At 35.3% G+C, this 12,982-nt stretch overlaps 1 protein-coding gene across 3 annotated transcripts in view; it reads right to left on the bottom strand.

Annotated features, from left to right (window-relative positions):
- Nucleotides 1–4,609: 4,609 nt before the first annotated feature.
- Nucleotides 4,610–12,982, bottom strand: part of HDX (highly divergent homeobox) — a 53,241-nt gene continuing 44,868 nt past the window's right edge. For 2 of the 3 annotated variants that reach the window (XM_067303979.1, XM_013946315.2), the window contains 2 exons: nt 5,819–5,941; nt 4,610–4,809 (listed from right to left, as the gene is read on the bottom strand). In XM_067303979.1, coding sequence (XP_067160080.1) covers nt 4,684–4,809; nt 5,819–5,941 — 249 coding nt within the window. In that variant the 3' untranslated portion in view covers nt 4,610–4,683. Of the gene's footprint in view, nt 4,810–5,818; nt 5,942–10,094; nt 10,179–12,982 lie in introns of all 3 variants that reach the window. The other variant, XM_013946317.2, reaches the window with a different exon arrangement.

Below are 12,982 nucleotides of genomic sequence, written 5' to 3'. Positions count from 1 at the left end.
TAAAACAGCTTCTTTTTTTTCTTCTTCTTCTAATAACTAGCTAGAGTTTTCTCACAAACCATTGTCTATTTTGATCAGGCATCCCACAACTGATCAACTTATTAACCATTTCTAAGATTTGGGCAGAAAAAGCACAGTCATGAAATGAAAGTTGAATATTGGAGAGCTGCCAGTCCCTATAACAAGTACAGCAGTCTCGTACTTCACTGGCTGACCTGAAGGATCTGGGCAGTAGGACTGGAGGTAGTAAATTAAACTTTTGGTTGTAACATTACAAGTTACTAATTCTTCATGTTTCAGGTATGCTGTTTAGTATTCCATTTTCGCGCATTATTTTGTTTCCTTACTTTATCAGTATCCTGAGACCAACAGTCAGCTATGACTAATACCTATAGAAAAGTTAGTGCTGTCCAATTTTTTTAATGTTATTAATACAGTAGTGCAATACAGATCCAAAATTAGATAGCTGATCAATTTTAAGCAGTGATTTCCACAACAAAGATGTTCATGACACTGTTGATTTGTTCTGTCATTCATTCCAACTGTATAACCACAACAGTAAATATCACCATCTCCACTTGGTGAATAGACTTGATGAGCTGCTTCCCAAATTAAGAAGATAAAAGTATAAGCTAATACATTCTTTTTTTACTCAGAAGACTGCAAAGCCCATGATCTGCTTGTCATTTTGAGAATTTTTATTGCCTTAGTGAAAACACACGCTTGCAAAGATTAAAGTGCGGTGCTGCTCTGAGAACCAAGTACTCAAGAAAATTGACGCTTCTATAGCACATCTGTTCTTCACGTACTTCTAAAAATCAAATCTGCCAAAAATTTGCCTGTTAGACTATTTACTATTACTCACTCCTGTTAGACCTACAGGCTTGACACAAGTATCATCTGCAGGGAAATGAAAAGAGGCATAGCTTCAGGAAAGAGCTTTCTTAAGTATCAGCAAGCTTGCTAGCATCAAAGAGTTTCACTGCTCCCAAAGGAGAGAGAGCATCCTGTTTCTGTTTTAAAGTGTCTGTTTTGAACTACCTTTTTCCACTTTGGTTTCTTCAGAAAGACATACTTAATCATTCATGTTCCAACAGATGCATTAGGAATAAACAGCGCCTGGAAAGTCATCCTTCATAGACAAAGCAAATCAGAGTCTTAGCAGAAAGATGATAAAAATGTCAATACATGCCACTTTTGCTGTAGCAGTTATTCAAATTACTAATCCAAAACAGTGAAATAGCAAGGGGCCTTATTTCTTTCACGGTAACACAGCACAGTATTAGCCTTATCTGTCACAGACAGTCTATGCAAATGATGAATTAGCATTTAACATGTGCTTTTTTTTTTTTTTAATCCTCCTATGAACAGAGGAAATAACCATAAACCAACCCTAAATATGTCAAATACCAAGACAGCCATCACTATCACCTTCCATCATCTAGAGAACTTTCAGAATTTCATCTGGAAATTGGGATCCTGGTGACCCCTTATTAGAATTTGGTGTCAGTACAGTTACGGTGACAAAGTTTTAAAGAAATATGGATGGCAACAAGACCAAATGCTCTCATATTGTCCTAAGGTCCAGTTGAACCGATACAAGTTACATGAATTTGGATGTAACCTGCAAACCCAACTAGCACATTTAGTTATCTGTTAGGGAAACAAACAAACCAAAAAAGACTTAAATTACAAAGCCATGAGCTATGTGTGTGGTGCTAGTCTGAAGTGAAATATTTAGATATGTATTTTCACAACTTCAGGATGGTTAACTGCTGTTATGATACAGAATCTATAAGCAAGTGTGCTGCTTTTCAGCCACTGTACCACAAAACTATTGTTGCTGCAATGTTTTAAATAGCCAGCAATGGTAATGAATCATCAAGATTTTTTTTTTTGTTTTACCTATGAACAGAAATATATTTTAAAATTAAGAAAACAAAACACATGAGTGTATATTATTATCCAATATACCATTTTGTTATACAAGAGTATAATTTATGCTCTTTCTTCCTGAATATTCTGCAATATTGTCAAATGTTTCAGGGTATGCAAACATGACTCCTTTACTGTATGTTTTGTCTTGTAACCCTGCCATGAGAAAAGGACCAAAGAACAACATGCTCAAGCTGCAATTCATAGAGGATTCCAGCTTTCTTGAGCAAAGAGACTCTTATATAATTGTTTAAATCTCATGGTAGTTCATTCAAAATGAATCCTTTCAATTTGTTTGGCATATGAAATAAAAGCAAGACAGAACAAAAAATGGATTATTATCAATGATGACAATTCTCTTGTAAAAAGGCAAGAATTGCAGTAACTTAACTGACCATGAAATCAAGAACTCTCATTAAGAGTATCCTGCCTTTTGTCACAGAAATTTAAGTGGAAGCAGCAGGAAAATAGGATCCAAACAGTGGCAAATCACAGTACTATTTTTTTTTTTTTTTTAAATTTCAAAGCTCACAGAAAACAAGAGGTTTCATTGTCAGTGGCACAGACTTCCTATCTTGAGAGAACAGTAATAGAAAGCCTTGCCAACCCAGTATAGAAAACCCTTTATAAATGATTTTTTCAGAGATGGTGCAGAACTGCAGTTGAGCTCTAGTTTACATTCGATGGATAGTACTGTGATCTTTGCTCACAAACCTTACGTAATTTTAGATCGGTGGTCATTTCAACAGAAATGTCAAATACTGCTCTCCCTCTGAATAAGGATGTAAGGCTGTGTCTGCTAGCCAGAATGTGACTTTTCAGTTAAGGTTTTGAGGGATGAGGAAACTACCACTTACATTGTGTAACCCCTAAGTGCCTTTTCTACCTCTCCAAATTCTGTTTTGAGTTTTAATGCCCAGCCTCGTAACACAGCCCCAACAGTTTGCTTTCTGTAGGATTATTCTGTAGAATACATGGGAAGACTTTTTGTGGACTATGAATTAACTGAATTGTGCAGTAATCAGAACTGTGAAAAAAAATTTTTTTTTTTAATATAGCTTTCAAAATTACTACTATCCTTTGTGCAGCTGGCATTTAGCAATATTGTTAAAAGCTCCCCATGACCAAGGACAACACAGAAACAGAGGAAAAAAAATGAAAAGAACAAAACTCACTGTAAATAATAAAGTGAAAAAAATTGCATAAGTGATTAGGGAGGAATAGAACAGAACAAGTGAAATAAAATCATTTGTGATCATTAGACCACTATTAAAGTATGTTTTTGGGGGGGTTGTTTGTTTGTTTTTTTCCTTCACACTGAATTTTCTCACCTACACCTTGGACTTCCACTTATTTTTTTTTATTAGGATGCTTTTGTTCAGATAGAACCAGCCTCTGAATAGTTCAACTGAAATTAATGGGATTACTTACTGTGCTACATGAATAAAGATTCAGAGTAAATTACTACTTGGTATAAAACAGAAAGATCAGGCTAAATACAAGATTTCAAGAGTATCTGTTTCAAAAATGCTTGCAGAGGAATATTCAGATTAGAAGTTATAAAGCATTAATAATATGGGCATGTGCCTACATGCCCTACTAAATTTATCTGAATGTGTCTGCACATCTATTTATTTAGATGAGTAAGGGGATTCAATGTGAACAGCCACTGGGAAAGAATAAATTCATTTCAGCCACTGCCTGCAATTAAACTCACAGTTCAGAAATGGCAACTGTATTATGGTTTTGGCCAAAAAAATTTGTCAGATGGGGCTACTTCTAAAACAGGTCACATTTAGAAGATTTTGCAAAGCTCAGTTTGAAACACTCGAAAACCTTTTGGGACATGATGACAGCTGTGGCTTTATGACACTATCTTGATAAAACTGGAGAGAAGTTTATGGAAAAGTATGTAATATACTTAAAACTTAGTGAACAGAACTTTAGTGTTCTGACTTTGACAAATAAAAACTATAACTACATTCATAAAACTTTAAATAGTAGTGTAAACATATGTAATCTCATTGCTATGGTGAACATTCTGTAGCTATTGAGTTTACAATATGAATCTAATTTGTTACAATGTTACAACTTAATGACTGCCTCTGTATATTAATAATTTTTTGATGATAATTCAAATTATTTGCTGAGCCTTTCAAAGTTTTTTGTTATTTTGGTCAGAAAACAGAAGATTCAACAATTTGCAGTTACATAATGAAAAGCACTTTAGTTTAATTTCAGATTTCCAAAGAGGTTCAAGGACAATTCATAAAAAGCCCATTTTTCTGTCTGGATTCCCAATTTTTAGTCCACCTACCTGAGTAAGAATTGGGGAGGGGGAATCTACAATAAACAGGACTAGTGAATTTTATATAGCAAGTGACTCAGAAAAATTATCTGGGTGCATAACAGGACATGTGTTTTCCATTCTTGGACCCCTGCTCAAAAAGACTTTGCTACAGAGCAAGAGTTATTCTGAAAAGTCAGAAGTTATCCTGCTAAAAATGAAACCTTTCCTCACAGTTCTTTCATTTACCAAAAACAACATTCCAAATGTTTTTTGTCCTTGCAAACTGCAGCCATTACATACTATGGTCATCCTTCAGCAAGGTCTATGTCACCTTGGGCTTTTTTTTTTTTTTTTTTTTTTGGATTGAAGAACATTGGATAACAAAAAGCTGTTCTCAAAACCTACATGTTGGGCAGTCTTTTTTCTTGTCAATAAAAAATAAAATAAAATAAAATAAATCACAAACTGTCTGAGGCATTTTTCTCAGATAAAGATGACAAACTGAATGAGGTATCATCAGGCTCTGGGGATGCATGATTGAAATCCATTTCTTCTAATTCAGGAGGTAAGTCTGACAGCAGTGCCTATAATTAAAAATATTAAAATACAGTACTTAGCTATATGCTTTATGTCAACATTCAAATGTCTTTGTATAGTGAATGAATTTTCTTAAGCTTTTTAGTCAGTGCTGATATTGGATGGCTAAAAAGAGAAGAGGTCGGTATTGATAGGTATTGATAAGGATAAACATACTGTCCAATATAAAGTGTCTTAAAGCAATCTCCAGAGTTAAACTTAAGTTATGTTGGAAATGGTTCAAAACATTTTTTCCCCCACAAACTGGACAGAATAAATGTTCTATATTCATTTATTTTACTCAAGTATTTTTAACATGCAAAAGCTTAATATATCTACAATTGTACTACACTGAGCGTGCAGGAGACAGGACTAGATTCTGCACACAAGATTAGTCGTAAGCTGTTTTAATTTTTATCTCAAAGATTTCGAGTTCCCTCCTTTATATTCAGTTAATGTGGTTTTATGAAAAAACAACTTTAAACCAAATTTAGGTTGAATGTAAAATGTTTTAACTTTCTTTATTGCAGGTTATAGTTCCTATTTTTACATGTGGCAAACTGCAGATTGTAAAGGGGAAAGGGGGGGGGAAAGGCAACAAACCCCTTCCCAAATAAAGCAGAAAACATTATTTATACAAGACATAATCCAACCAAGTATTAAAACAAATGCTAACAACTTATAGTTCTTAAAGGGCAGCTATGTATTAAAGGCAGTGTACTGAAACTGAAAAAACCTGGCTTTTATTCCTAGATTCGTCTTAGATCTTACAACAGACAAGTCAAAATCCTTCAGTGTACACTGGTGCGTTGGTTCCCCCTTTGTAAAGGTAACACTTTTTCTATGTTGTTTGTTTAGACTGCAAGATCTTTTGTTTAAAGTTCAACTTTTCTTGTGTCCATAAGACATTCAGTACAATGTTGCCCTGATCATAATTTGAGCTTCTGGGTACTATGGAAGAGAAACAAGAAAATGATAGAACACTTTGACATTATTAAAGCCTACTTCAAGATTTACCTGCTGCTGTTCTTTATCATCTGATTTAATAGCAAGTATCAAATTGCGAGTAAATGTCTGTAGTTCAAAATACTTCTGTTTGTGATTCTCCAACTCATTTTCAATGAATCTGACTTCTTCATTCTGTGGGGGAAAATTACATGAAGTTCTGAAAATAATAAATAGTACTGAATCATTTTAATAACATTTAAATATACTTACATTAAAACTAAATATTTTTACTTAAAAGCAGTAATGAATTTATTATGATTTCTGGCAAAAACAGTATTAAATAAAGCCCAAGATTCTAGAATTGTAGAATTCTGGAACAATGCATGAATATTTTGTATAGAGTTTTTTGATGGACCACCAATAACATCACACTAAATCTACAGTGCCTAAAAAAAAAAAAAAAAAGCATATGCCAGTTCATTTTTCATTATCCTGCATAAGACATATGTAATAGCAAATCATGTTAGACGCAGACAAGGCACTTCAGAATTACTGCGCACCGTTAAAGCATTAATGACTTGTGCCAATGCTTACATGAACATTGAAAGCACTGTTTTTTATTCTATAAGGATGACCTCCAATTCCATTTTAAAATAAAGAAAAACAAAAGCTAGGTCTCTTCCCAGAAAAAAAAAAAAATCTTGAAAAGGCAGGCTAACTATAAGAACAGACAGCAACTAAATTCGTTTACTACAGCAGGAGGCTTGACAATAAGACCAAGGAAAAGAACTTAAGAATTCCTCAAGGCCACCAAACTAAAATATACCATCCTCTAGTGCAACTGCGTTTGATGTGTATTCTGAAGAGTCAGCTCACTAACCTCCCCAGGATCCCTGAGGTTACAGAAAGAATGGGAATATATTTATAAAATAGGGATATACTTGTGGTAGAAAATAATCAGGTCACATGGGAAATTTGGAAGGATGATGTTTCAGATTTACTCCCCACATTCAGTCATGTATTGATAAAATATTTACCATTCTGATTTTTAGCAATCAATCCCTACATGGAAATAATAAAATAGTATGAACCCTAAGTAGTGATTTATGTCACCTGGGATGCAAGCTCTTGCCTGCCCCACTTCTGTGTTTCCGCTGGGACCTGGATGGTTATCAGGTGCCCCCATCACTTCTACCTACACATGCTGCAGCTGGGACTCTCAGCAGGGAGGTGCTTCATACTGGCAGATGTAAAGCCAGTAGGACTCGGAGGTTTCCTCTCATAGGACACCATTTTCTGTGTGGATGTTATTGAACAGTATTCTAACTGTTTGTGTATGTAACATGACCAGTATTTTTCTTGAAAATTTTATGTACATATTAGAAGGAAGTCTATGAACTCACTCTCATGATACTACCATTAACAGAGGAAATCTTTACTATCCCAGACTACTTAGGGAAAGAAGGTCCATCTGCCTCACAAACCAAGGCAGACCTGCTCTGCAACCGAGTCACCCACTCATTACTAGGAATTCCGCAATTGCCAAGCCAATCCCAAATCCCTCTGCTGCCACTGCTAAACATGCAGAAGTGCACTTCTACGTATCGTACCATCCACTCCCAGGGCTGAAATCTCAGATAAGACACAGAAGTCTTCAGCTTATGACTGGTATTAAATAACATGCGAAAGAGCTTCTGTTTTTCTTTCCCCACTTTCAGTTTCCAATTCCCCATAGCTTTATACCAAAGCAGGACCGATAAATAGCTGAAGGAGAGGCAGCAAAGTTATCACTGGATCTTGTACCTTTCCCTGGCTTCAGCAACAGAAGAAACATATCAACATTTCAAAAAAAACAGTTTCTTTGTATAAGATTTCTAACTGTACTGTCAGAGAAATATGAACAGTGTGTATCCTGTGGACAAAAAGGCATATTTCCAACCTTTCTATAAATACATGTCACTGTATTTGCAAATGACTTCCTTGATATGGAGATAACAAACTTCCTGATCAAAAATTCAGATATGGTACTTCAGTTTATTCCAAATATCTCTTCTTCTTCAAACTTATCAACTGACTGATGTATAAGATAGACTGACTGACAGATAGATACAACATTTCTAAAGCAAATTTTCTCTTGTTATTCACCTTTGCAAATATCATGTAAGCTAAATATACAGTTTGCTTTTCAAGATCAAAATCACCATGCATTTTTGCAAAAGGTATCCATATAACGGCACTGAATGCACATCCTCCATAAGATAATGAAAACATACATATAAAGAAATTGTTAGGGATACACAAAGACATCATCACAGAAAGTAAGCATTTAGGCTCACAGCTACTTCACGATCAAGTGTTCCATTTGCTTGTCTCTGATATCCCCTGGTAAATTCAAGACAGCTTAATTAAAAATAGTCAATACAGAGTAAACTCTAAGCTAAAGTTTATGACCTAGCTTATCCTGTGGTAAATTGTGTGCCCACATACTCCATACTGTGTTGCACAAGATCTCGTCTGTAATCCCCAGTGTAGTCCACATGTATACCTGAAATCCTGTCATAGAATACAAAACTAGAAGAATGAGACGACAAAAGGGAAAGGGTAAAAATCTCCTGTGAATGTTTTCATGAGTACTTGTAAAACTGCATTATGGAAATCTAGAATCTAGATCTGAGATTCTGATTTGCAGCCATTTTGTACAGGTTTTTTGTCCTGGTGAATACATTACAGTATTCTGACAGAAGACCAGATATTTTATCACTATTTCCCCTATCCATATTGTATGAAAAGGAGGATTAAAAATAATAAAAAAAAGAAAACTCTATAAGTTGGGTTTGACTACATAACCATATGACTAATTAGGTTGGCAGTGAAAAAACAGCCATTCCTTGATGGATGGTTTTCGTAGCAGCAAATAACTGCAGAAGCAAATTTCAAAAGCAAACTTACCAATTGGCATTTCATTTTAACAACGATGAAAATATTTTTATAATATAGAACTGTGCTCCGATATTCGCGTTTGCTAGACTGGCTGAAATTCAAATTTAGTTGCCATGAAAAGGTAACACTATGCAATGAATCAAAAGATTTAACAAGCCTATAAACATGCATTTTTTTAAATCCATAAAACCTGACATTCCTTAAAAAACAAACAAACAAAAAAAACCCCAAAAAACACCAAACCACACACACAAATCACCATACTGTTTACAGCTCTGAGAATAAGAGATATATATTTAGGCTGTGACTTTGAGGACTGCTGAAAATCTGGTCTTTGCATATTTCATGAAAGGAGATATTTTCATAAAAAACAGCTTAATGGATTTATTATAGATGTAAATTTACAAGTTGCCTGTTCAGCAAGGGATTTTGTCCAGTAAAAGATGGAATACAGATTTATGCAGAAAACACACAGCCACAAAAACCAATCACTTATGTCAAACAACAAAACAACAGACAAGGTTCTGTAGGGCGTGCTGTCACAACAAGCCTTTCAGTTTGGTGACAGGTGACATTAAGAAAAGGTCATTCTCTTATCCTTATTCATTCTGCACTGCCCTTACCAGGAAAATACTGCTTGAGGGATTAATTTTTGTTCTGAAAAAGATAATCTATTTAGCATTTTGGTAACTGATTATTGTTAGTAGAATATGCCTATTTTGTAAGTTAGAAAGTCAGCTACATACATTAAAAACATGCTCAAAATACAATACGGAACTTGGCAACTCTTCTGAGACCAATAGCACACACATAACCTTTACCATTTGGCAGAAGACAGCGGCTGTCAGGTATCTAACTGCTTTTCTTCCCTCCCGCAACTACTGCTTACAACCAGTCCTGCAGGCTACAATGCTTATGTGTTCTGCACTACAATATTAGAGCTACTACCTTCTCAGTTCCCCCTATTTTGTTAGAGGATTCCAGCTGTTATTATTTCTTTCCAGAGCTGGCAGCATCACATCATATTTTAAAAGCATTCCATAACACTCCAGAGAACAATTATGGCATAGAGTGAAAGTTTCATTTTAGACACTAAATAAATTGTTTTGGTTCGGGACACTTGGTGAGAGCTGCAGATGGCTACACTTACACTAATGTAGCTGCTCTGTAGAAATGGGACTTTTCCTGCCTCCCTCTGTGTTGAAACACAGATAAACTGACTGCAGATGGGATGAGACTGCCTGGCATGTGACCGAAGGGGAAATGTGCTGCACTATGGCTACCTGATGAGAGCAGAAGAGTTCCAGGCTCCCATGCTCCTGGGCTCAATTCCTCGTAGATAAACCTGTTTGAATTTTTTGTGAAGGGCTATCTTGCTTACTATTTCATGGTCTAATTTACTTACCTTATAATCCAAGAGAGAACTCATTTGATCCACTTCAGAATTGCTTATCATATCACTTTCTTCATCATCTATAATTTCTATTTTCTGAAACAGAAGTAGATGGTTCATTCCAAATATTCTAATTTATAGATTAGAGCAACAAACGACAATGCTTATCTCAAACTACCATGTAAGGAAGAAGGTAATAGGGGGTTTTTTTGCCTGCTCATGAGCAATTTTGAGTTTTGGAGCCCCCATTAGATGGCAATCATGCACCTCAGCCATAGGAGCTCTAGGAAGACTCCAAACTGGAACTGTGTATATGCAGACCTGGGACAGTTGCTGCCGTGGTGACTCAGGCTGTTTACAGAGAAGGAGCTACATGTCACTGAGCTTTTGGCAATTAAATTGCATACCGTATCTCATTACAGCCTGCAGAAGCCTGCATTTATTCCATAAGCCCTTTGTTGAAGGCATCCTAGAGGGCCAAGCAGAGTAAGAAAGTTTTTTCCTCTGGAATTAGACAGGAAAAATAAAAATAATAATAATAATAAAAAAAATCAACATTATGGCAAATGACTAGGAAGTCCTAACTGACCTACACCTTGCCCCCCCCCCCCCAAAAAAAAAAAGAATAAAATCTCTCCTTTGGTCTACTTTGGCCATAGCGCAAGTCAAATGCCCTGAAGAATAGAGGACATTGATATGATAGACAGTTTCAAATGTGTGTGTGTATATATGTGTGTGTGCGTGCGTGCATGCGTGTATAAAATAAATAAATATCGATATTTTTACTTAATCCACCAAAATTCTTAGGAGCTTTATTGGGTTTCTAGAGCTATCTAAAATACAGTGTTAAAGGCCAACCTAAATGCTGTTTAAAATTTGGAAATACATTATAATCATACCTCAACTTTTAAAACATTCCCTTTAAACTACTTAGCACTTATGCGTTTTGTTTTTTTTCCCTAACAAAAAACCTTGGTATGTGAGAGAATTATGTTAACACATACTTTGATAGGAAAAAACACAAAATTTACACATCTTTAGGGCACCTATGAGGGTTTTTTTATTCACATCTAAATTAGATTGCAAACAGATAGAATGAATTTGAATTAGATAGTGATAAGACTGGCATTTTACCAAGAACTAAGAAGGATTAAACTATAAATTTCACTATATTTTTGAGAAAGAAGCAATGGTAGTGTAAGAAGGGGGTTTTATACTACCTTTCACTATTCTAGCACTTGTAAACATTTATGAGACTGTGTATAATAAAATTGCTTTAACCTATTATATTATTCAATACACTATTTAATACAACTTAAGCAAGGGCCCACAGTGACAGAAGTACACTTTAATGGTTAGTTCCTGAGGCGTTACTTAATAGGAGGCTATATCTCTGCAACATATATATGTTCTTCTGTCTGCCTGCAGACCAGCCATCAAAAATTTCCTCCTAACCTCCAAGGAAAAAATCCTTAGACATGTTAACACTCTCTCAGTAGTAGTACCCACTAAGCTAATGAGCACGTGTTGAAGGTAGGGAGTATAAACCACATTTTCTGTGATTCAGTGTCTGACAACACAGCTGAAGTGATAACATTTCAAAGGCTTAATGTCACAAAGATCTGCTGTTATCATATACTAGCACTGCGATTTAAATAAATTTTTGATTTTAGACTCAGCTTGAGGGAAAGAGTCTCTAAATAAATGCCAAACATTCAACCCTGTCTTCCTTACAATTCTATATTTTAAGATAGCAGAGGATAAACAGATTAGAATTTCAAATAAAGAACTGTCTGGTATGCAAGTCCAATGTATCTTAGTCCAATTTTAACAGCATACTTTTTGAAATTTTGTTACGGTGTTTTCAGAACATGATATGAAATAACTACTTGTTTTTTTTCCCCTCTTATTATATCAAATTATATAATGTTGGTGGTTCAGGTAAACTGGAGAACCAATTTGTTGTTGGGCATCATCTTCGCAGACCTTTTCACATTACATTCTGCATCTCCATGGTAAACACATCAGCCTGAAACTCAAGAGTTACTACTTCTAAGGTCACAGCAGGCCATCAGGTTAAAGAGAATGGAAAAGGGCAGCCATTCTTTTCAGGCTAACCAGAAGAAATACAGCGCTGGAATTTTAGTCTACCCAAAAGGTGATCATATATTAAAAAAAGAAATAAAACATTCTCTCATTATATATAAAGGGAAGGAAATCTCCTGTTCACTTTCCCATTTCAGATTATGCGTGATTAATATAAAACAAATGTTTTAGTCATGTCCTGAGCTACTGTAGTTTAACCTCTAATTGAATTAGAAGAGTCTAATTGGGAACTGGAACCATTGCCTGTTCATTCTCCAGATAACTTTTTAAGATAAAAATTACCCTACCACTTGGGGTCTTCTCTCCTCTTCCTCCTCTCCTTTCTTCTAATTTGAGAGAAGACAGGCTAAACAAAGGGGACATATTACATTATTTGCCATGACTCCTCCCTCTGTCTTTCCTTCCTTGTTCTTATCGCAGTCAATTAAAAAAAGCAAGAACTGTGTTTGACTCAAAGTGAACGCATGTGAGAAAATAATAAACATCTAAATAATGCCCTATGAAGAGTATGGGAATGAAGACTATATATCCAGCCCTGGTTTGAGCCCACAGATCCAAGGTTAGCTACAGAGAAGAAACACTAGAGACACCTGAATTTCTCAAAGCTACTGAAAATCATTTTTTGTTATTATTCTGTCATTTATTCTTACTGTTTTATTACAATACGTACTTACAGAGTGCTACGCAAGCAGAGTGTTCTGCACTCCAGAAGAACAACATCAGGTTGTAGTAATACAGAAAAATCTGTATTATTCAATTTCTACTGAGTGTGCACAGTTCCACCACAACCAGTT

The sequence above is a fragment of the Apteryx mantelli genome, chromosome 13 (genome assembly GCF_036417845.1).
Source record: "Apteryx mantelli isolate bAptMan1 chromosome 13, bAptMan1.hap1, whole genome shotgun sequence".
In the NCBI taxonomy this organism is placed as follows: domain Eukaryota; kingdom Metazoa; phylum Chordata; class Aves; order Apterygiformes; family Apterygidae; genus Apteryx; species Apteryx mantelli.
This window is presented reverse-complemented; position numbering and strand designations above follow the sequence as displayed.